At 55.6% G+C, this 22,531-nt stretch overlaps 3 protein-coding genes across 4 annotated transcripts in view; 2 read left to right on the plus strand and 1 right to left on the minus strand.

Moving 5' to 3' along the window:
• L3MBTL1 (L3MBTL1, histone methyl-lysine binding protein) overlaps positions 1–5,717 on the plus strand; it is a 30,793-nt gene extending 25,076 nt beyond the window's left edge. For both annotated transcript variants that reach the window (XM_027664060.1, XM_027664061.1), the window contains exons 22-23: positions 348–410; positions 1,316–5,717. In XM_027664060.1, the coding sequence (XP_027519861.1) occupies positions 348–410; positions 1,316–1,450 (198 nt within the window). In that variant the 3' untranslated portion in view covers positions 1,451–5,717. The remainder of the gene's footprint in view (positions 1–347; positions 411–1,315) is intronic.
• Positions 5,718–6,160: 443 nt separating this feature from the next.
• On the minus strand, positions 6,161–9,404 carry LOC113956970 (leukocyte immunoglobulin-like receptor subfamily B member 5). The gene is made up of 5 exons (XM_027664064.1): positions 8,119–9,404; positions 7,993–8,028; positions 7,553–7,822; positions 7,024–7,305; positions 6,161–6,379 (listed from the first exon to the last, which is right to left on the minus strand). Exons 1-5 carry the CDS (start codon positions 8,147–8,149, stop codon positions 6,177–6,179), a joined length of 822 nt encoding a protein of 273 aa, XP_027519865.1. The 5' UTR covers positions 8,150–9,404; the 3' UTR covers positions 6,161–6,176.
• Positions 9,405–9,893: 489 nt separating this feature from the next.
• On the plus strand, positions 9,894–22,088 carry LOC113956946 (sacsin-like). The gene is given in 11 exon segments (XM_027664018.1): positions 9,894–9,902; positions 10,054–10,685; positions 10,687–10,743; positions 10,985–11,073; positions 11,553–12,371; positions 12,374–12,553; positions 12,556–14,561; positions 14,564–15,731; positions 15,734–17,540; positions 17,542–19,814; positions 19,817–22,088. Coding segments are annotated over 11 exon segments (10,818 nt in total). The 3' UTR covers positions 21,595–22,088.
• The last annotated feature ends 443 nt before the right edge of the window (positions 22,089–22,531 follow it).

Here is a 22,531-nt window from a genome sequence, read left to right on the forward strand (position 1 = left end):
GGCTTTGCCAATCTTAACAATTCCCTGATTTTCCCATTAGCCCCTGGGTGCCCCTCTCCTTCCCCAGCCCCTCAGTGGGAATCCTCTCGCTCTGCTGGAGGTGCTTGTTGGAGATGAAGCTGCTGAAGCATCTGCTGTTCTGGGGCCAGGGGAGGCCAGTGTCTGTGCCTGGATCCAGGGGTGGGCTCTGGGCATGGGAGGGTGAAGCAATTGCAGCCTTTGTCCCAACAGCTATGTGGCACCTTAGAGGGCACAAAATGCCTCTGTAGCCATGAGGGTGTGGGCTCAGGGTGCTCTCCGGTCAGAGCCATTGCTCTGTCTTGACATTTTTCTCCATTTACTCCAAGGTGTTTAGCTTTGTTCAGACTCTGACGGGTTGTGAGGACCAAGCCAAGCTCTTCAAGGATGAGGTGAGAAGGGCTGTAGGATGAGAGCAGGTGGCTAAGGACAGCTGTTTGCCAACAGGGCTGGGAGGAATTGGCCAGTGGCCTTCCTGGAGTGGATTGCTGCTGGATGCTGAGGGTGCATCCAGCATGGGGCAGTGATCCCTCCCTGCAGCCCCACTGCTCTTGAGTGTGCAGCTGTCTGGCTGTGCAGATATGGGGCAGCAGGAGAGCTGTGCTGCCCTCTTCTCCCAGCAGGGGGAGGGAGGGCCCCACTGAGATTGGGATGGGGGAATAGGAGGAGGATCGTGCTGCAACCTTAATAACACCATCACCTCCTGAGGGAAGCTGCTTCCTCCTCACCCTTTCATCTTCCCCCATCTGCACTCTCTCACCAGTACAGTGGTTGGGTGTCATTGCTGTTTGTCAACTAGAGTTGATGTTTTTTGACCCCTCTGTGGCTCTGAAACCCCCAGGGTAAGCTAATGCTGGGCACGCTGGGGACACCCACTGTCCCAGCCTGTTTGTAAATGGCCCCTGTGCTTTAAGGGTGCTCAGGTAGGCAAAGCTGAGGTGGGGGCAGCCTCCAAGTGTGCCAGGACCTGGAGCAGGGAATGGATGTGTGTTTACCTGATGTCTCTGTGCTGTGCCCTTTGGGCTTCAGTGCAGAATCCCAGCCTGGCTGCAGTGTGAGCTGCTGGGATGGCCCCTGGAAGGGCCTTTCCCCCTGTGCCCTGTTCCTGGGCACACAAGCTCCCATCTGTGGTTTATCTGGGGCAGTGTGGGAGTGCTGCGGGTGGCCTCTGTCCGGCTCTCTGGGCTCACCTGTAAGTGGGACTGTGCAGATTCTCAGGTCGTGCTTGTGTTGGCTGTCCCTAGGAATGCCAGCCTGGATTTTTGGTGAGTGCCTTTGTTCCTGCTCTCCTCCCCAGATGATCGATGGTGAGGCGTTCCTCTTGCTGACGCAGGCTGACATAGTCAAGATTATGAGTGTCAAGCTGGGCCCAGCACTCAAGATCTACAATGCCATCCTCATGTTCAAGAACGCTGATGACACCTTAAAGTGACTTTTCTTGGCCCAATCAGGACCCTCCCTCAGCATTGGTGCTGCCAAACTGTCTGGTCAGGACAGAGATCCCCCCAACCAACCACAGCTTGTCATGTCCTGCTCATGTCCTTTCAGATGCCACATCTCTGCTCTCTCACCACTCCCTCTCCCATCTTCTTCCCTCCACACTGCCCTTTTCTTCCAGTGCTAGGTACAGGCTGACTCCAGGCCTCGGAGGTGGCTGCAGGGATGGAGAGTGGCCTATCTGAGCACCACAGATGCCCCCATGTCCTGCTGTGACTGCACTGGTTCAGAGGGTGTTGAGGGATGAGGGACCACTGTGGAGGGTGAGGACTGAAACCACTACTCGACTCACCCAGACGTGGGAAGGGACTGACTGCCTGTGTCTGTGCTCGCAACCATTGAGGGGCTGTTCTTGCCTTTGCTCAGCAGCTGAGAGAGATTTGGGGTTTTTTCCCTTACTATGATCCTGTGGCGGGGCTTGTGCTGACACCATTCCAAAGGGACACTCCCAAGGAGCTTGTTCTCATTTTGCCTTTTTTTCTGAATTCTTTTGACTTTTTAAGGCCAGATGATGACTTTGCTTTGCCCCTTTGCTGCACTGGAAACCAGTGGCCACCTCTTGCCCCTTCAGGAATCAGGTGTCCTGGCTGCTGCTCTGCCCACGGCCAGCACCTGTGCTCTGTTCCTCTTTCCTGTAATGCAGCAGCCTTAGGGCCCTGCAGGGCCAGGGCTGGCTGGGGGCAGAACAGGCTCTGTTTCTTCTTGAGCTTCAGACTGTTTTGTCCAGCACTTCTCCAGGAGAAAGGATGCTTGGATAACTTGTTCCCCTCACAGCAATTAAAGAGTCCTCTGCAAAGGAGAGTTGGGCCCTCTTTGGTCCATGTATTAGGAGCAAGGCGCTCTAGAGTGGAGGCAGCTGCCAAGGTCAAGATGCATCCATTGCTCCATAGACAGAACCACAGTCACCTCTGAAGGTGTTCCTGAGTTGGCTGACTGAATCCTGCCAAACTGCTTTCTCCTCATTTTTTACCCTCACAAGGCACCCAGGTTTTGCTGTCTGAAGAGCTGGATCCTCTGCTGTCCCTGGATCCCTTACCTGCAGAGCTAAAAGAAACACAGCACTTAACTGGTTTGTTTCTGTCCTTTTTGGAACGTAGCACCTTTTCAACAAGGCTACAGGCACTTTGGGAATGTTCATGTAGTGCTGTCCCTTGTAATGGAAGAGAGACCAAGAGTGCTAGGGCTGCAAAGCCCGGAAAGCCAACATGCCTGGGGGTCCTCAGAGAGTCCCTGTGCCTCCTGGCAGCATCCATGCTGCTCTCCATGATCCATCATCCTGTGTGTGCCCACTGTGGGAGCCGTTGGAGCAGTGCAGTGCTGGAGGACAGCCACCTGCCCACAGGCTCTCCATAGTCTGCAGCAATGTGATCCCAGTCCCATGTTCACTTTCTTTTCCATTCCTAAGAATGGCATATCAGTAGCAAAACAATCTCCCCCTTTCCCAGTGCTCAAAGACAGGGATGAAGAGATGTGAGCAAGTGTACCAGCAAGATGTCCTGGAGCAGCACTGCCTTGAGAGCCGCTGTCACCCCTGGGTCAACCTGTTCAAGGCTTCCAATGGAAATGTAGCATTTTGACTCTGTTTTATTGAATATTTGGGGTCACACTTGACCTGCTCTTGAAACGTCTGCCACTTGCTCTTCACGCAGGACTTGCAACTGGTCCATGTCTTTGTTTTGTCAAGGCTTGGGTTTGATTTAGGCAGCTTTCCCTCTCTTTTCCCTGTGGTCGGTTGGGGAGGATCTTTCCATCTCTTCAAGCACTGCAGTGTGGCAAGCTGTGGAGAGAGGGAGCGGTAAGGAACAGCTGTGCCCCTGGTTCCCACAGTCGCTCCCCACAACACCCTTTGTCTGCAGTAGTCTCTTCATTTGATGGAGAGTCTCTTTCTGGGCCCCTGTGTGCTGGGGAAGAAGAGGAGGAGCCCTGGGACCTTCAGCTGTGAGACTGCAAATGATGCTGAGACCTCTCCAGATGTGATTAGGCACAAAAAGGCACTGGACATGGCTATTGAGTTTAGAAGGAAATGTCTTATGAAAGCATCCTGTTTTCATCTTCTCCATTCCCATGTGTGAAGTTATTCCTTCTGTTGGGGAAGGGACTAAGCACCATCCCAAGGTGCTGGAGAGGAGCTGCTACCCAGGCATCAGATCTGAAACTAGTGTGAAGGATGAAGAGCCTTGTGTCTCACAGGGCTGCCTGGGAGTGCAGAGGTGGTGGGAAGCTTAAAAGGTCCTGATGAAGGGGAATAGGAGGCATGAGCCAAGCCCTGGCTGGACCACAAGTCTGGGTACAACCAGTACCACTCGCTCTTGCTCTGCTGTCAGGTGCAATCAAGCCATGCTCTGCCTGGGCCCCAGCAAAACAGGCAGAGCTGCATCTCTGCACTGTGCCAGCCATGGCACTGCCTGACCTGGGCTCGAGAGCAGACACAAACTGAACAGGACTGCCAGAGTGCTGCCCCTTGGCTGGGGGGGTCTGGCTGCACAGCTGGAGGCCAGGTCTCCACTGGGTCTGAGCTCTGCACAGGGAGCAGCTGTCAGGAACACCAGCTCCACAAGAAGGGTGATGAGAGATCTGAGAGTCTGTGTCACACACCTGCAGAATCGAGCATCACTTCATCAGCCTCTCGGGCTCACTCGGCCATTGGGGTACAGAGCTGCTGGATTCGTCTGGGTGAGGGAGTTACAGGGTTTGTAGGTGATCAAGGGCTATTTACTGTTAAAACTTATAACCTTCTTGTGTCCTTTAAACCCAAAGGATCGTGTGTGTACATGTGGATGGGTGTTTGTGGGAGTACCATGACACCATTCCCCCGCTGTTGGTGTGTCACTCTTTCAGGGTGGTCTCTGTGACTGTGAAGGCAGCAGATGCCTGTCACAGGATCTCAGGTGATGTGTCCTCCATGAGCAGTTGTCCCTGGTCCAGCAAGGAAGCCAGAAGAAGGAAGGTTTGCTGTACCCCTGGCCTTGGCAAGTCCTCCATCCCCACAGAGCATTGAGTGGGAGTCCCCCATCAGGAACCATCAAGGACAGCTGTGACCAAGGCAGAAGCACCAAAGTTTTTTGTCCTTCCCCTGTTGCCGGACCAGATTGCTCACAGGGATGTTCACTGCTGTGTCACTAAGAAGCCAGAGAGGAAAGCGGGGCTGGGGCTGGCCCACAAGTTCCTCTCTGGGACCTTTCTGAGAGATGTGACTGCAGCCAAAATTTCTAAGTCAATGAAGAGTTTTTGAAGTCAAATGTTTTTTTGACTGGAGGCCCCCAAGCCTATGTTTCTGCCATTCCTGCCCCTGCAACTGGTGTTGGCGGGGCTTAGCTGGAGCCATGGGAGAGGTCCCACCAAATGCACCAGCCTCAGGCATGGGGTGTCTTCTGTGGGGGCTGATCTGGGGCTGACTCTGGGTGCATGGGAGCAGTTGGAGCCTCTTGGAAAGGTGTTTCTCCCTCCTCATGGAAACAGACAGCATTGGGACACTGCAAGCCAAGGTCTCTGTTTCCATGAGAGCAGCCAGCCTGAAGCTCAGCAGGCTGAAGCTTTGTGCCTGCCCTGCCAGAGCACAGCTGCCCACCCCTGCCTTCCTCTGCTGATTTCCATGGCGATCACTAGCACTTTTAGAAAAGAAAAAAACCCTCCAAATTGTCCAGGAGGGTCGAGGGCTTAGGGCAGCTGCTGTCTGCAGAGGCACATCTGGGGCCATGAGTGCAATGAGGGCATTGGAGAAGAGGAGGGAGCTGAGAGAGGGATGTGACTTGGCCAGTCCTGTTCCTCACTCCTCAGCCTCCAGGAGAGAACTCCTCAGGTGCTCAGAGGGAAAGACAAGAGGGCTGTAGCCAGGCTCCCTTCTTCCAGCCCAGACTTTCCCTCAGGGGCCTGAGCCTTCCTTGTCCTTGAAGGGGAAAATGGGGAGCATATTGTGGAAAGAGTGTGATTATGATAACAAAAGCTTTTTGCACTTTCATTCATTTTGCACTCTTTTTTAATTTCTTTTTTTCTGCGTTTTTGATATTGGCACCTCCTTTTCATAACAAAAATCCTTTTGTTGTAGCCAGTGCAGCTATTCCAGAACTGTGTGTCCTGAGCGTACAGAGTTTTAAAGGCCCTATATATATAAATTTATAGTGGTGCAAAAGTAAATTTATATATGTAGATGAGGATGTGATGTGTTTCGTCAGTGTTTTAAAATAATAAACGAATGTAAGCAATGGAGGCCTCTGCAGTGGGAGCAGTCACTGAGCCACAAGAGCGGTCACTGTGCTCACGAGCGTGGTCACTGTACCAGGGCAGTGGTCACTGTGCCACAGGAGTGGTCACTGCGCAGGAGCGGTCACTGAGTGGCCAGGGTGGTCACTGTGTGGCAGGAGACATCAGTGGAGTGGTCACTGTGGAGACAGAGGGGGTCAGGCGCAGAGGGAGAGCTCAGTGCAGCGGCCACTGCCGGACGGGTACAGTCACTGTGCGTGGCAGCGCAGACCCCGCCCCCAGCACAAGCCCCGCTCCTCCACGGGCATGGGTCCCGCCCACTCCCGAACCCCCGCCCTTCTGCGTGTTCCGCCGGGTACCCCCTCCTCGCCCGTCCTGCGGGGACCCCCGAGCGGACAGGGACAGACACAGCGACAGCGACAAGGGACGGGGGCAGGGACAGAGACAGCGACAGGAACGGTTTATTTATCCCACCGCGAGGCGCAGGAAGGGAATCCCGGTGTTCCCACACTGGTCGCAGTCAGGGGAGCGCTGCCTGCGGGGAGAGCGTGGGCCCTCCCGCCCCGGCAGCAGCGGCCTCGCGTGGCTTCAGCCGTAATGAGCCCCAGCAGGACCAGCAGCCCGGCCCCCAGCGCCAGGCGCACTGCGTTGCACAACTTGTAATCTGCAGGGGACAGGAAGGGACGGTCACTGGGAGCCCCTGGGAGGAGTCCCCCAGGAGATCCCAGACCAAAGGTATCCTCCAAGGGGATTCACAGGGCACTGAGGGAAAAGAGACACAAGGATAAGGGGACACACTGGGGAGTTCCTGGGCTAAAGAGAGATAAAGGGAAGTTCACAGGGAGCAAAGGGAGCCCCATGGGCTCCTGTCAGCTTCACCTCCCACATCCCTATCTCCTGGAACACCCTCTACTCATAGCCTCTCACCCCACTCTCACCTCTCACCCCACCCAGTGGCACCAAAGGAACATTGAGGTGGCCCTCAGCTGCTCCTACCAGCCAGACGGTGCCACTGAGCTGTGACAAGACATATGATTGTCCGTGGGGCTGGTAGGTGCAGGGACAGTGTCCCCTGACTCTTACCCCCAACTGTCAGCCTAGTAACCTTGTGTCTATAGGGTCTGTAGGTCATCTGTAGGGTCTCTGGGAGTTGGCCAGGCTCAAACAGCTGAAGGAAGCTGAAATCTTCTGCTTGGATCCCTCTTACAGCTGCTTTCCTCCCTTAAATCCTCTTTTCTAGTTCCCCCAGGATGTGACGGATTGCAAGGAGGAAGAGAAGAGTAGGATGTGGCTGGGGGGATGTCTCACCTCTCACCACCAAATCCAGGGTCTTGCTGACAGCAGACCATTCTATCGAAGCATTCTTGGTGAAACACTGGCAGCTGTAGCGGCCCCCCTCACCTTTCTGCACATGGGAGAAGTTGTAGTCATCTTGTTCCCTTGAGAGTACTTGGGCTCGGATCTGGCCCTCCAGGTACAGGAAACAGCCAGTACTGCGGTGTGTGGGGGTGCAACGGAATATCACACGAGTTCCTGCAGTCACCTCATGCCCAGGCAGGACAGACAGGTCGGGTCCAGGGAGATGGATCCCTGGGGGGACAGGAGAGGGCTTGAGAAGACGTACAGGGCTTTGACATGGTGCCAGGAGCCACCAAGACCTCCATAAATGCATCAAAAGGCTTAGACGAAGGTACAGATGGTCCCCACCTCTCCAAGCCAGGGAAGAAGAGAAAACCTCTGCCCATCATATGGATAGGGAAGCCAAGTGTCTGCATGCATCCCAGTCTGCACATAGGGCATGTGACCCCGCAAGAAGGGGTAACAGCACATCTCTCACCTGTCACCATGACATCCAGGCCATCGCTGCGAGCCAGCACAGTGCCTCCCTCCAGGTAATGGCAGTTGTAGGTACCTGTGTCCTTGTAGGTGGCATTAGAGATGGAGAACTCAGCCCTGCTGCCACTCTGCTCCAGGGTACGGAGCTGGTGGCCATCCTTGTACAGCATGAAGTTCCCATTGCCATGCTGGCAGCTGCAGCAGATAGTGGTGGAGCCTCCTGGTGGGATCACCCCAGGTGGCTTCAGGAAGATGGAGATTGTTGGAGCACCTGCACAGGGAGAGAGAGATGCTGCCAGACAGACAGGGAGCCCCCAGCAGCTACCCTGACATGAGCCTGGGGCTGCTTCTGGGCACGATCTCCACACAGAACTTCCCTAGGAGATGGGTGGGGACCAGAGATGAGTCCAAACTCCCCAACTACCTCCTCAAGATACTCACTTGGTGCAGCCTTGCTCTGTGCCACCAGCCAAGCACCTGCAAGAGAAGCAGCTGTGTAACATCTATGTGAAGTCTCTGGATGTCTCCTGCCACCCTCTGGGAGCCTGCACAGCCTCTGGCACTCACCGAAGGCCAACACATGGGTCACAGGCAGCATTGTATTCCTCTTGGCTCTCTCAGTACTCGACTCAGCAGGGCTTCTTCAGAGGAAGGCGCTGGCTAGGAGGCACTGAGCAGCTGGGTGGCTTCTTGTGGGTCCTGATATGACCTCGTTGCCACCTTCTGTCGCACAGCTTGGGTTTCTGCAAACACAAATGCAGGACTGGGATGGTTGAACTGGAACCACAATGTCCTAGTCACATGCCTGGGTCTGGGCCCCCGTGATGACTTGGTCTTAGGATCCTGCAGACCCTGGGAGAAAAGCCCTCAGGACTTTTTGTTTCTCTTTCTTAGTTCCGGTCACTTGGTGGGGAAATGTCTTCCTTCTGCCTTGTGAAATAGGGAGTTGTTTTGCAACTGCAAAACCACAGGCTTGGTGGCTCAACAGAATGGAATAGGATGGAAGGAACTTGGCTTCCCTTTTGGCCTTCTCGGGGGCTGATTTTTCTCCTGGCCTGCAGTGTCTGTCATTGGAGGAGGGACAGCAATACCTCCAACCTGTAGGTCTGGATGCACCTTTCAGGAATGGTCTCAATCCCCATCCACCCAGGCTTCCTCATTCCCACACTGGAGCAATGGAACATCCTTACTCCACATTGCTGCTCCCTTCCACCCCACCGGGAGCCAGACTTCCAACCTCAGCTGCATCTTGACTGGGCTGGCCGGGGATGTAGACAGAGCTCCCTTTGGCTATAATGTACGTCTGATTAAACAGGGGAAGTCACATCTCCAGGTGATGTGGGAGCAGGGAATGGATGGATTGTGGCACTGGAGTTGTGTGGGACACGTGGCAGCTTGTCCAGTGGTTCTGCTCTGAAGGCTGCAGCGTCTGTAGCTCCCTGTCCTCCTGTGAGCTGCAGGCAGCATGTCCTGCCCCCTGTGTGTGTGCAACCTCTGCCACAGTTGGCCACAGCAGGAAAAGTCGGGAGGACTCCAGGCTGGGCAGCTGGGGTTTATATGGGTGTAACCCAGAAGGGAAAGGCAAAGTGGCCGCTGGACTTCTCCAGAACCCCTGTGGTCCCTCCTAGACTCTCTCCACCCTTTACTTTCTTCCCCCTTCAGCCCTTTCAGTCTCCCTTGGAGGTATCATGGGCTAGGAGAAGTTTGGGCAGTAGGGTGCCCTACGGCCTCCTTCTGTTCTGGGCACCTCCTCTGGCCCTGTCTCCTGACTAACCCCCTTTTGCCTCCCCCAGGCACAACTGATTCTTGGCACCTCCTTGGAGAGCCTCCCTTCAGGCCCATTCACCTCCACAACCTCCACTGGCCACTGTTGTAGACGACAGGATAAAAACACACGACCACAGAATTGATCATAACTTATCCAACTTTATTGCTGCGTGCATTGTGCTTATAAAGGTTTAATAATTAGCCTCATACATATTACAAAAGCTAAGCTCATCATTGGCTTCTGATTACCTAAAATATATTTGCGCAAATGCTGTGTGAATGCTGTTTTGTTTCATACTCTTATAGTTACTTATTTGCTATTCGCTCTGCTTTCCCATCCGCTTTATTCTATTCTTCTGTCACGTATGCAGTTTCACAGATACAGTGACCTTCCAATAGTTTTCCCTTACCGTGGGACCAGAGCTATAGCATCTTTCTCGTGTCCTCTTTCTATCAACCACATTTCTGTAATACTCTCCACAGGCCACAACAAACTGCTCTGGTCTTACCAGAGCCCAGAGGAGAACGACCTCTGGCCCACCCTGCAGGCTCTGTCCTGGCTCTCTCCATCCAGGATGGAGTTGGTGGCATTGCCATGGGGCTCATCCATGGGCATACTGGACTCCTTGTGCCCCTCTGGAGAGGGGCACATCCCTTGGCTGGAGACCAGCCTCTGGGTGCACATCCAGGGCACGGGACCATGGAAGGGGCTTCCCCCTCTGTCACCACTGTTAGAAGTTACTGCATCCAGCAGCCCGAGGAAGACGAGGCTGCCAACAGCTCCAAGCCCCCAGGTCCAGCCAATTGTGGAGCCATCATAGGACACACAGGGATACACACAGCCAACCTCACAAATCCATACAGGCACACACCCCCTCACACAAACAGCACCAACAGCCTCATCCTGCTGAGCTGGATGTACCCCTTATTGTTCCCCTTGAGGCACATTTGAGTTTAAATATAAAAGGCTTTAATAACAATGTATTGTCCGAGTCCTACTACCATGAAGCACCTACCTGCACACCACTGGTGCCAGCTGCAGAGGGGGTGGCAGGGCATCTGCAGGCGCCTGAGGCTGTGCTGCTGCCGGAGGCTGTGGGGGACGTGGCTGCACAGAAGGCAGTCCGGGCCTTGCTGGTGGCAGCTGGGGAGCCGTTGGCTGAGGTCCCAGCCCACGTGTGCAGGGCACTGGCTTTGGTGATGCCAAAGGGCGTGCGGGAGGCCACAGTGGGACACGTGCGGGAGGTGCTGCAGCGCCATGGGGTCATCGACCTCCCAGCTGCCGACCGTCTCTCCCTGCTGCGTTACGTGGCCGGGGATGGGTGCCATGCTGAGCTCCGGGGTCTCCCCCTCCTGCCTCGCCCCTCCAAAGGCCTTTGGAACTGCATCAGCCATTGTCTACATGGACACATCCGACTGCCCCAGGTAAGCCCTCAGCCCCTGGCAGCCCCATTCCCTGTGGAGCGGACAGGAGAGCCAGTAGCACAGAGGTGCAGCTCCCACTCTTGAGCTGGAAAGGGGGACCACAGCTGAACCTGGACATTTGGGATCCTCACTGCCCTCCTCTCACCTGGTGTCACCAAGTGGGAGCTGAAGCAGGTGTCTAGGAAGCTATCTGCCGCCCATTACCCCTCTAGTCCCCCAGCACCACTCTTTGTCCCCACAGGGAGCTCCTACCTGGCCTGATGGGGTCCTTCTTGCCTTCAGACCTGGAGCTGGGCTTGGACAGCCTCCTGCGAGGCATTGCCAAGACAGGTAAGAGGGGGGGGGCCCTGGACTGTCTTCGGTCCCCTGGTTACCGTCTAAACACCAACAGCACCACCCCCTCGTATAGCCTGGGGCTCCTCTGCAGCCCCAGTATCTCCCTGTATCTCCCTGTGTCTCTGGGGACTCCACTGTTCTTGCTGTTCTTCCCACATTCCCCTGTCCCCCCTGTGCTCCCTTGGATTCTGGGTGTCTTTGTGTTCCTCATCTGAAGACCAGTGCCCCCTAATATTGGTCCCCCTAACACCTCTTTTCCCTCTCAGATCTCCTTTATCTCCACCAGTCTGGGGTTTTACTGTCCTCCTATTCAGGGTATCCACTATCCCTCCAGAACCCAGGTCCTCCCATCTCCAGTATGGGGGGCCACCCATCCCCTACAGATCTCAGGCTCTTTCCCCCATGTCCTGGGTCCCCCTGTCAGGTCCCAGGTCCCATGTGCTTCTAGTCCAGCCTCTGTCTCTTGCACACAGGTCTCTTCCCCAACCTGGTTCTGCTGGACCCAGCTGTGACTGTACAGACCCTGCACTTGGGTCTGCCCCCCGCCTGGACATCCCAGTCTTCAACCCCAGTGACCTGGTGCCCGGCCCAAGGACCTCCCCAACCCCCAGCCTCCTGGTTCCCAGCCCTGTGGCAATTCCTGGCCCACCACGTGGAAGACCTGGACCCGCTGGAGGGGCTTCCTCTCATATCCCTGTCCCCACTGGATGCCCCCAGTATCTGTCTGGCTCTGCTTATACCTGAGTCCAGTCTCATTTTCCAGGCATGGGAGGACCAGCACCTGCCACCTGCTGTGGCCTCTGTACTGGAGGTCCTGGGTTGCCCAGTGGTGCCACCGGGCATGTGGCACCGCTCCCTGTCCCACTACGTCCTGCCTCCATCCCCCCTCAATGCCTTGCGAGCCCTGGGCAGGCAGGGGGTTGTAGCAGTGGCCTCTCGCATGACCTCACTGCCTGATGTGGATGTGGTCACCCTCCAGCTCTACCTGGCAGATGTCCCATCCCTGACAGAGCAGGACAGGGCCACCTTGGCTGCTCTGCCTCTCTTTATGCCACAGCCCACAGAGTTGGTACCAGCTAATGCCACCCCGATGCTGGAACCAGAGCTGGAGCTGCCCAGAGATGTGCTTCTGCTGGAGGCCATGTTGCAGTGCCGAGATGAAGCTGACCAGCAGCTCCTTGGGAGGCTCCAGAGGCCCCTCATCAGTGCAGCCAACGTTATGCTGAAGGCCATCAAAGCCGTGGCCCAAGGCGCCTATGAAGGGCGGGCGGCTGAGACACAGGCTCTGCTACTGTGCTTCTGCAGCACGGAGAGGTTGCCTTTGCACAGAGCCCCCTGCTCCGGCAAGCCTGCAGTGAGCTGGCCTTCCTGGAGACCCCCAATGGCCCTGTCTGCCCGCGAGACCTCTACGACCCCTGCGACAGCACTTTGCAGGCACTGCTGGGACCTGAGCGCTTTCCTCCTGCTGCCTTCCACTGTCTGTCCTCCGTGCCTTGAGGGCCCTGGGCTTGGGGCACAGTGAGGGGTGCCTGCTGCCTTCAGACATCCTCTTGGTTGCAGCAAAAGTGAGTCAGGGTGACACAGTGGCTCTGGACAGGGCTGAGGCACTGATCAAGGTCTGCAACCTCCCCAAGGCAATGGCTGACTTCAGTGCTGCAGAGCTCCAGAGGCTTCAGGCCCTGCCGTGGGTGCCTTGCTCCAAGTGCACTGGAATGCCTGGGCAGCCTTTCCTGCCACCCATGGAGCTGCGATCCACTCAGTACCAGTGCCTAGTGGGGCTTGCCATGCCCCTGACTGATGCCTTTTTGCCAGAGGCAGAGAAAGAGCTGGGGTTGAGCCAGACTCCACCACCAGAGAGAGTGTGGGAGCAGGTGAGAAAGCTGGCAAGGCATGGGAACATGGATAAGGTGGGTTCCGCTCTCCAGCCCATTTACTGGCACATGCAAGAAAACCTGGAGGTCTTTAGGACCGCCCCGGATGATGCTGTGGTGTGGACTGGATCTGGATTTGTCCTGCCACGTGATGCCATGCTGGGCTATCCTGAGGAACTGGAACTGGGGATGCTGGTGCCCTGGGTGCCCCCTGACTTCCTGCCCTACAGCTACCTCTTCAGTGCTGGGGGGGGGGTGGCAGTGGGGGTGAGTGCGGAGAGGGCAGTGTCAGCCCTGCACTGCCTGGGGCAGGACATAAACACATGCAGCTCCAGAGCGGGCACTGCCACAGAGTTGCAGGTAGTTGTAGCCGTCCTGGAGTGGCTGAAGAGTCGGGGGCACCAGGGCGAGGGCACCGTGCCGGTTCCTGTGAGGATTCTGGAGGGCTCAGGCTTTGCCCTTTGCCCAGCTGCCTCTACCTTGTACCTGGACATGGAGCTGGAGGATGAGGAAGATGTTCAGGAGGTGGTGCATGAGGCTGTACCATCCAGCACAACCATATTCCTTGGTGCAGAGCTGCTCAGTATGCGGGTGCTGGGGCCAGAGCCATTCCCAGCCTGTGGTCCCTCGGAGCCCATCACCTTACGCCTCTGCAACATCCTCCGGGAGTATGGCGAAGAGAGCGACCTCTTCACAGAGATGGTCCAGAATGCAGAGGATGCCGGAGCTACTGTGTGCCGCTTCCTCCTGGACCTCCGGTGCTGCAGAAAGGCCACCTCTGGGCTGCTAGACCCAGGCATGGTTGCCTGCCACGGTCCAGCCCTCTGGGTCTACAACAATGCCCTGTTCGCAGAGGATGACCTCCGTAACATCACGCGGATTGGGGCTGCTACAAAGGAGGGGCAGGCAGGCCGGATTGGGCGCTTTGGGCTGGGCTTCAGCTCTATCTACCGTATCACAGATGTGCCAGCAGTGCTGAGTGGGGAGACGCTGTTCGTCTTTGATCCCAATGGCACCCATCTGGGCAAACACATCCCCAGGGCCGGCTGCCCTGGCATCCACCTGGACTTCTCCAGCCGACCACGCATCCTCCATGTCTTTGCTGAGCAGTTCCAACCCTACCATGGTATCTTTGGGTGCTGCCTGCCTGAGCCAGGACCCTTTCTAGGGAACCTTTTCCGCCTGCCTTTTCGCACTGAAGAGGAAACCATTACATCGCAGATTTGCTCAGAGGTCTTTGGTACAGAGCGCATCCAGTCCCTTGGCACTGGTTTCCTTGACTCTAACTGGCTCCTGCTGCTCTTCCTGAAGAAGGTGAGGGAGCTGTCCTTGGAGATGCTGCCAGACATGGCCACCTCCGCAGAGAATACCATACCTCTGGTCACGCTGTGGCGAAAGGAGATCCAAGACTTGGGGTCCCCTGGGGACCCCCCAAGCTGGGCGACCATTGAGCAGCTCTCAACCTGCGAGGAGGAATCCAAGACCATACGGCACTACTTGGTTTTGGTGTGTCAGGGTGATGGGGAACTGCTGGAATTGTTTCACCAGGACACACGGGCAGGACTCCGTCCTCCACATCCCATGGCTGGTGTGGGCCTTCCCCTTGCCCCCTTACTGAAGACGGCAAGTGGGTGCCGCGCCTGGATGGCGAGAAGGGGCAAGTCTTCTGCCACCTTCCCATACCAGTCATCTCAGGGCTACCAATCCATGTGCATGGGGCCTTCAGCATCCTCTCAAACCGCAAGGGGCTGTGGGACACCGCAGAGCGGGGTAAGTGGAACCGGCTGCTGCTTCACAATGCTGTGCCAATTACCTGGCTCCAGGCACTAGACCACCTCCATGCCATGCATGAGGCAGGTGAGTTGAAGAACTATGAGTATCATCTCTTCTGGCCAGACTTTAACACTGCCCGTTACCCCTTTACAGAGGCCGTGACTGGTTTCTACCATGCTGTGGCAGCCAGGAATGGCCCCAGGCTCTTTTCTGATGGCCGCTCATGGTGCTCACTGCAGGATGCCTGCTTCTTACACCAGGATGTGGACAGACACCCCAAGCTGGGTGATGTGGCGAAGCGTGTCTTTGCCACCACTGTGCCCCATCCCCTGTTAGCTGTGGCCTTGCCAGAGCATGTGCAGAAGGGCGTTGAGAAGGCAGTGGATGCTGGCACCTATGACTGGCCCCGCTTTTACTGTGATCTCGTGCTTCCCAACTTGGAAAAGCTCTCTGCTGTTGACCGGAACCCACTGCTTCTCCATGCACTGGATATAGCCCATGATGATGTGGACAAAGTGCTGCAGACAGTGTCCTGCATTCCTGCCACCCCTCATGGCCACCTGCAGCTCATCAATCGCTTGGTGCATCCCAGAGGCCGTGCTGCCCCTTTATATGACCCTAAGGATCGGTGCTTCCCCACTGGGAATGCCTTCCTTTCCCCAGAGAGACTAAACCAACTGGAGAGGCTGGGCATGGTGAAGAACACAATGGCCCTGCCAGAGCTGCTGGAGCGGGCAAAGACCGTGCAGCTTGTCTGGACCAAGAATCGTGCTCAAGGCTGCCAGAGGGCTACCTGTATCCTTGAGCTGCTTCAGGATGCAGTGAAGGAGAGAGTGAACAATACCCTGCAGGTCGCTTTCCAGACTGTGCCCTTCCTCCCTGGTACACTGCCCTCTGGTGAACATGTGCTGTTGCCAGCTGCCCAGCTCTACCATCACCTCCATGCCCCTCTAGTGGGACTCATTCACCCTATCTTGGCTCCTAAAGCACTGGGGGAAAACTTCAGCCTCCCTTGGGACTGGACCGGCAGATACCATCAGCTACAGTCCTTAAGCAGCTGCAGGCACTGAGCTGTAGCTCCAACTCTCTCCCTTTGGAGAACCTGCAGGACAGCACCAACTGCTGCTACAAGCACCTGAACATACTGCTCCAGAAAGGTCACTCCAGCTGGGATGAAGTGGCTTCTGCAGTGGCCCAAGGGGAACCCTTCATCTTGGTGGGCTCCCATTTTGTACCAGTCATAGCCGTGGCTGAGACACTGTCATTTGACGCTGTCCCATACCTTCATCAGTTCCAAAAGCAATACAAGCCCTATGACCAACTCTGGGAGTGTGTGGGACTGCGCCACACCTTCACCTGGGATGATTATGCCCGAGTGCTCTGCACCCTGGCAGAGACACATGCTGGAAAGCCACTGCCTACCCTGGAGCTGGCTCTGGCCTTACGGTTGGTGTCTTGTGGCTTGATGGAAGATGGCAACAAGCCAGATGCCTACCAGACCCAGCGACTCTTTCTGCCTGATGAGGAGGGCATTTTGCATCCACAGGACAAGCTTCACTTCAACAATACACCATGGATGCAATTGGACAGAGATGTCCTCCTGTGCCATAAACAGCTGTCCCAAGCTGCAACCCTGCGCTGTGGGGTGCCTACCACACTTCACCGAGCACTGGAGAGGAGTCAACTCATCACTGATGACCTGACCCTCTGGGCACAGCCATTTGGTGCCTGTGAAGACTTACCAACCCATCTGAAGAACATCTTAAAGGAGTACCCAGCATCGGCTTCTGATATGGTGAAAGAGGTGCTCCAGAATGCAGATGATACTGGTGCGGGGCTTGTGCACTTTGTGTGGGACCGCCAGCAGCACCCAGTGAAAGCCACTTTCAGTGAGAAATGGAACGTCCTGCAGGGCCCTGCCCTCTGCATCTACAATGACAGGCCCTTCCAGCAGCAGGACATTGAAGGCATTCAACGTCTGGGGGTGGGTGGCAAGCAAGGCCGGCAGGATGTCACAGGCAAATATGGCCTTGGTTTCAGCACTGTCTTCCACTTTACTGACTGCCCAGCCTTCCTGACTGGAGACAGTGCCCTGTGTGTCTCTGACCCCCATCTCTACTACGTGCCCATAGCCACAACTGAGAAGCCTGGTGGGATGTTCGCTGTCAACCCTGAATTCAAGAAGAATTTTCCAGATGTTTATGACACCTTCCTACCCTCCCTCTTCAACCTGAGTCAGGGTGTCCTTTTCCGGCTACCGCTCCGCACTGCAGCTGAAGTTCCCAACTCCAGGGTGTCTGACATGGTTGTGCAAGACCAAGACCTTGAGGACATAGAGGAAACACTGGGTGAGGAAGGTGAGGATTTGGTGCTCTTCTTCCAACATATCCACACTGTGGTCTTCTCTGAGATCCCCCCAGATAGGAAAAAGTTGGTGGAGAGGCTGTGGGGGACAACAGAGCTCACAGATGGTGATGCAGAGCTGAGACGGGGTTTTCAAGCAAGATTAAGCCACGTCATGGATGGGAACGGCCCCACCTCTGTCTCCTATATCATGAAAGTCAAAAACAGCAAGGCCAAGACCAGAACTGTGTGGAGGGTGATCTCCCAAACTGGGGTGCAGGAGGGGGCTGAGGAGTCTCCGGTGCTTGAGTGTCTGCCCTATGGGGCTGTGGCTGCCTGCCTGGAGCCATTGAACACAATCACAGGCAAAGCTTTCTGCACCCTCCCACTGCCGTTAAAAACTGGGCTGCCTGTGCACATCAATGCCAGCTTCTCTGTGGATGTAGCCAGGCGCAGTCTTTGCGGGGACAGAGGCAGCCTGGAATGACTTCTTGCTCCGGCACTTGGTGGTTCCACTATACTGTGACTTTCTCACCAGGCAGTGGAAAGCCTTGGGGCCAGAAGAGCTCCGGTACAAGTCCCTGAATCTCTGCCAGCAGCACCTGGACTTACACTTCCTCCAGTTTTTCCCTGTTATGCCAAGGGTACTCCCTATCTTTCAGGACGTGGTGAGGGAGGTCTATGAGCACCTGAGTCCTGCACACCTGCCCCTGGTGCCTGTGTACCACGAGAAGTCACCTGGCAGCATGGTGACAATCACCTGGGCATCTCCAGGTGGAAAGGATGTGCTAACAGAGCCATACTTTCTTGAAGTGACGCCAGACCCAGATGTTCAGAAGGTGCTGCAGCACCTGAACATGAAACTGGTTCCAGCATTCACCCACCTGCAGCAGATCCATGAGCAGTTCATTGAAGCCCAGGTGAATGCTGCTACCTTAAGCCCAGCCACTCTCCAGCACTTCCTCAAGGCCCTGGCTCTGCCTGTGCCTTGCAAGCTGGCTGAGACATCCCTGGGGACTCCGGAGAGCTCCTCCATCCTGCTGAAGTACTTAGCAGGATGGAGCGGGTACTCCCAAGGTACTCCCAAGGATGTGGACAAGGAAGAACTGGAAGGCTTGCCCTTGCTAGCCACACAAGATGGTTATCTGAATACTCTCAGCATCCGTCATCCAGTCTTCAAGAACTCCTTTGCCCACCTCTTCCCCCACCACAAGCACCACTTTGCCCAAAAGTGTGTTCCTGATTGGATCCCACCTCACTTTGTGAAGGAGCTTGGTCTCCCAGAAGCCACACCACTCATCCAGGAGGCACTGGGTCAGCTGAAGTGGACCACAGAGGGGGAAAAGTGGCTCAAGGGACTGTGGACCTTCTTTGACAGTGTTGTCCACACACAGGGAAAGGCCTCAGTGGAGTTGGATGCGAACATGAAGTCATTCATGGGTCATCTCCAGGACATGGCAGTGCTGCCTATTCAGGGGAATAATACAGACTCAAAGCAGTTAGTGCCACTATCCTCCCTCTCCAGAGTTCTTTTTAACTGTCACTCAGAAGTGGAAAAGGTGCTGCACAAACTGGGCATCCCTATGCTCCAGTGGTCCCTGCTGCCCTTTCATTTTGCCCACCTCTGCTTGAAGTCAAGGGCGCTGCAGGTCACAGAGCCCAGGGCTGTAGTGGTCCACCTGGTAGACACTGGAGCTGATCTTTGCTGGGGGGACTTTAAGGAGGAGCATGTGACTACTCTGCTGTGCTTTGTGCAGGGAAAGCTGGATTCATGTGCACTGGAGCAACTCCAGCTCCTGCTTCTCTTCCAGAAATTTGGTGGGGGCTATGTAGCAGTGGCTCCCTACTGCAAGGTACTGTTGCTCCACAGACAGTACCTGGAAGTGCCCCTGGGTGCCCAAGCCCTGTACAACCTGGACAAAGACACAGTGCTGCTCACATCAGACTCAATCCACAAGCGGCTGGCCAAGGATTTGAAATGGGAGGACACTGATGACCAAAAGCTCTTCATCACCGTGGTGCTACCCTGGCTGTCCCAGCTCACGCAGCAAGAACTTATGGAAGCTGTACGGTTGTTCTTTGTCCTGCAACCCATCTGTGATAGTCAGACCAGGAAGGCTATTGTGGCAGCATTTCAGAATGTGCCCTTTATACCCGATGCCTGTGGTACACTGTGCTTAGCCTCCTACTTTTACATCAATGCGCCCTCCTTCCACACTCTGTGGCTCCAAAACCGCTTTGCGCCTAAATCTTTCTTTAAGGAGCTAGGGATGAATTTGGCAGTTGAAGAGTTTCTGTTAGAGGCCGGTGTCCGCACCAGTCTCTCTGTAGAGGATTTTGTGGCACTGGCCCAGGAGATAGAGCATGAAGCTGCTCAGGCTACCTGCCACACTGCAAACCTGCTGAAGCGACAGCAGGAGATGCTCAAACAGCTTGAAACCCTGTTGGAAAATACTGAGTCAGCGGGTTTCCCAGGGCAAATTGCCTCAATCCACTTCCTGCCTCCACTGGCCATCCCCCAAAGTTTGAGGAGCCTCCATCCCCCTTTTGCAACCTGCACTAAGCCTGTGGCCCTGAAAGGCAGCATTTACCACTACCGAAATGTGGCTGAGCTGCTGTGAACGTCAGCCACCATTCCACCAAAGTCCCTTGAACTCAAGAATTTGTTCCTGAAGGCCATGGGAGTCCTTGTAGAGGTACCCACTGCCCTGGTGGTGGCCAACCTGGAGCATGTGTGCAGGGCAGCCTGCCAGATGCCACAACACGGGCCAAAGTGCTCCAGAACATGTACAGTTTCTTGCAGACTCGTCTGAAGGAGGTAGATGCAGAGCACCTTGCTGAGCTGTCTGTGGTGCTGACCAAGTCAGGGGACATGGTCAGGCCACGGCAAGTGGTGACATCACTCCCAGATGAGGCTGACTTTTACCCCTACCTCCTCAAGCCTCACCCACACGTGGCTGTCTTTGGAGACCTCCTGCCACACCTTGGGGTAGTGACGCTCCCCACACTGACTCACTACAGCCATGTCCTGGCCCAAATCTACCAGGAGAGCCATGTCAGTGGGACCCTCACTAGTGTTCAGAAGAAGATGGTCCTGCTGGCCACACAGCACTTCTTCCAGCTGCTGCGGGAGGCACCAGAGCCCCCTGATTGTTCTGCTGTGGCTAAGCTGTACCTGTTGAGCACTGCTGACTGCCTAGAGCCATCCCACAGGCTGTGCTTCAATGACTGCCTGCCCTCAGAGACTGCTCAGGCCCTGAAGAAGACCTTTTTGTTCATGGTTGACCTGCCAGTGACAGGATGTAATGCCAGGTGGCTGCTGCAAATGCTACCACTACACCTGCGGCCACGGGCACTCTCAGAGGTGACAGAGCAGCAGCTGGAGGAGGGCAGTCCATGGCCATGTCGCTACGGCTCTCACTGCCCTGGGCAGAGGTGTCTGCAGACTCTCCTGGTATCACTGTGGTTTAGACTGGGGCTGGTGTCCCTGCTCCAGTGGCAGAGCCACAAGGCTGTGTTGGGAGTGGACGGGGATGGTGGCTTTGCAGTGGAGCAGCTGAAAGTGCAGTGCTGTGAGAACATCTGCACTGTGCTGCTCCACAATGGGACAAAGGTGGAGGGCAGCTCCCAGTCACAAGTCATCCATGCGTGCCTGTCAGGTGGTGCCCAGCGGCTCCTCTACATCCGGCATGCAGAGATGGTGCTGAACCGGTACCAGCTGAGGGTCCTGGAGACACTAGCACAGGAGATCAATAACATGCTGGGTGGACAGCTGGAGGCACCTGCCTTGTCCGTACTGCGTGAAATGCTAGTCTGCCAGGAGCCGCAGGATGTGGCCTTTGTTCTGGAGGAGAACAATGTGGCACTGGTGGGTGCTGCACCAGAGCTGGAGAAGAGGCTGCAGGAGGAGGCAGGGGCAGAGAGGAAGCCATGGAAGGTGAGTGGCGATGTGGATTCCGGCCTTGCAGCCTTGAGGCCACTGCATGTTGTCAGGTGGCCAAAGGTGTTGCAGGAGCTCTGCGTCCAGTACGAACCTGTGAGCACTGCCCAGAACCACTGGGGACAGAAAGGTTGTGGCTCCAGGCTGAGCACTGAGGAGGCCATGGCCCTGACTCTGTCCATCCCCGAGGCCCTACGGTGGCTGCGTCAGGCCACGAGTGACCTGCAGGCAGCCCACAATGGCATTCGGCGCTGCTGCCCCAACTGGGTCCTCTTCAAAGTGCACCAGGCCCTGGAGAAGGCACTGGTGGCTGCTGTACTTTGCCGTGGTGAAGCCTTTGAGGGCCTGGGGGGGCTGATGGGCTTTGCCAAATGGTTGGAGGCAAAAGAGCCAGAACTGAGGGGCCTGGTACTGGACATGCAGTGACTGTGTAAACAGGGCATGGATGGAGAGGCCACACAGTACCCAAATTACCACCCTTTCCCCATGACCCCCAGCGAGGCCTTCCCCAGCGTGGATGAAGAGGAGGTCCTGAAGCAGGCACAGAAAGTGCTGGGGACATTGAAGGACCATGTGGGCAGAAAGTGAGGATGTCCCCAGAGAGGGTCACTGGCAGCTGTGCCAAGGGACCACCATGGGCCCACCAGAAACCCATCATGGACCTGTTGTGGACTCATCATGGACTTGCCACAGGCCTGTCACAAGCAATTTCAGACTGTCCAGGCCTGGTAGGAGAGCTTTGGAAGTAGATTGGCCAGGCCACTGGATGTTGCGGGGTAGCCTGTGCCATTGGCATGCCTTGAGAGCAGGGGAAATAAAGTACAATAATGAATGTTGCAGAGCTGGTAGACCCTTCACTGACAGTGGACTCAAGGGGTATGGAGAGGTCATGGGTGGCTGGTGATGTGTGGAAGGTGGAGATGGTGATGAAGGGGTTTAGAGAACTGTGGTGGTTTGATCTTGGCTAGTCAGTTGCCCACCACACCACTCCATCGCTCTCCCTCTTTGACAGGGGGAGAAAATATGATGATGTCTCAGTTTAATGAGACTGAAGTGTTTTGCTAAGGAGGATGAGTTATGAGGTAGACCAAACTCCTCTCTCTTGGCAATTATAAATCTGAAATTAAGAGGCTCAAATCGAGGAACAGACTCAACTTGGGGAAATTGATTTAACTTATTACCAATTAAACAGAGTATAGTATGAGTATGGTCAGTCTTCGTGAATGAAGATTTGGGAAAGGTCTTTACCCTTCGAGCCTGCGCAGTGGATTTTTTAGGTGAGACATGGTGTGCACTGAACTGAGCCCACCCTTTAATCCTAATGTGCACTGAACTGAGCCCACCCTTTAATCCTAAGGTTCATCTGACGGGGCCGAGCAAGCTTGGACAGTGGCAGTGAGGTCCTCAGGACATAGGTTTGTTTAGAGTGACCTTCTCTTAGATGGATGGCCTTACAGGGCTGACAAACTCCATCTGCCCGGGGGAGTTTCCCTGACTGGGAATCGAACCTGGGCCACAGCGGTGA

Source organism: Corapipo altera, unplaced genomic scaffold (assembly GCF_003945725.1).
Source record: "Corapipo altera isolate COAL_440 unplaced genomic scaffold, ASM394572v1 110, whole genome shotgun sequence".
NCBI classification, from domain to species: Eukaryota; Metazoa; Chordata; class Aves; order Passeriformes; family Pipridae; genus Corapipo; species Corapipo altera.

Coding starts and splice junctions, on each gene's coding strand:
- LOC113956970 (XM_027664064.1), bottom strand. CDS start 8,149: ATGCTGCCTGTGACCCATGTGTTGGCCTTCG. Junction 8,029..8,118: donor GACCCATGTGTTGGCCTTCG/GTGAGTGCCAGA, acceptor CTTCTCTTGCAG/GTGCTTGGCTGGTGGCACAG. Junction 6,380..7,023: donor CCTGGATTTGGTGGTGAGAG/GTGAGACATCCC, acceptor TGTCCCCTGCAG/ATTACAAGTTGTGCAACGCA.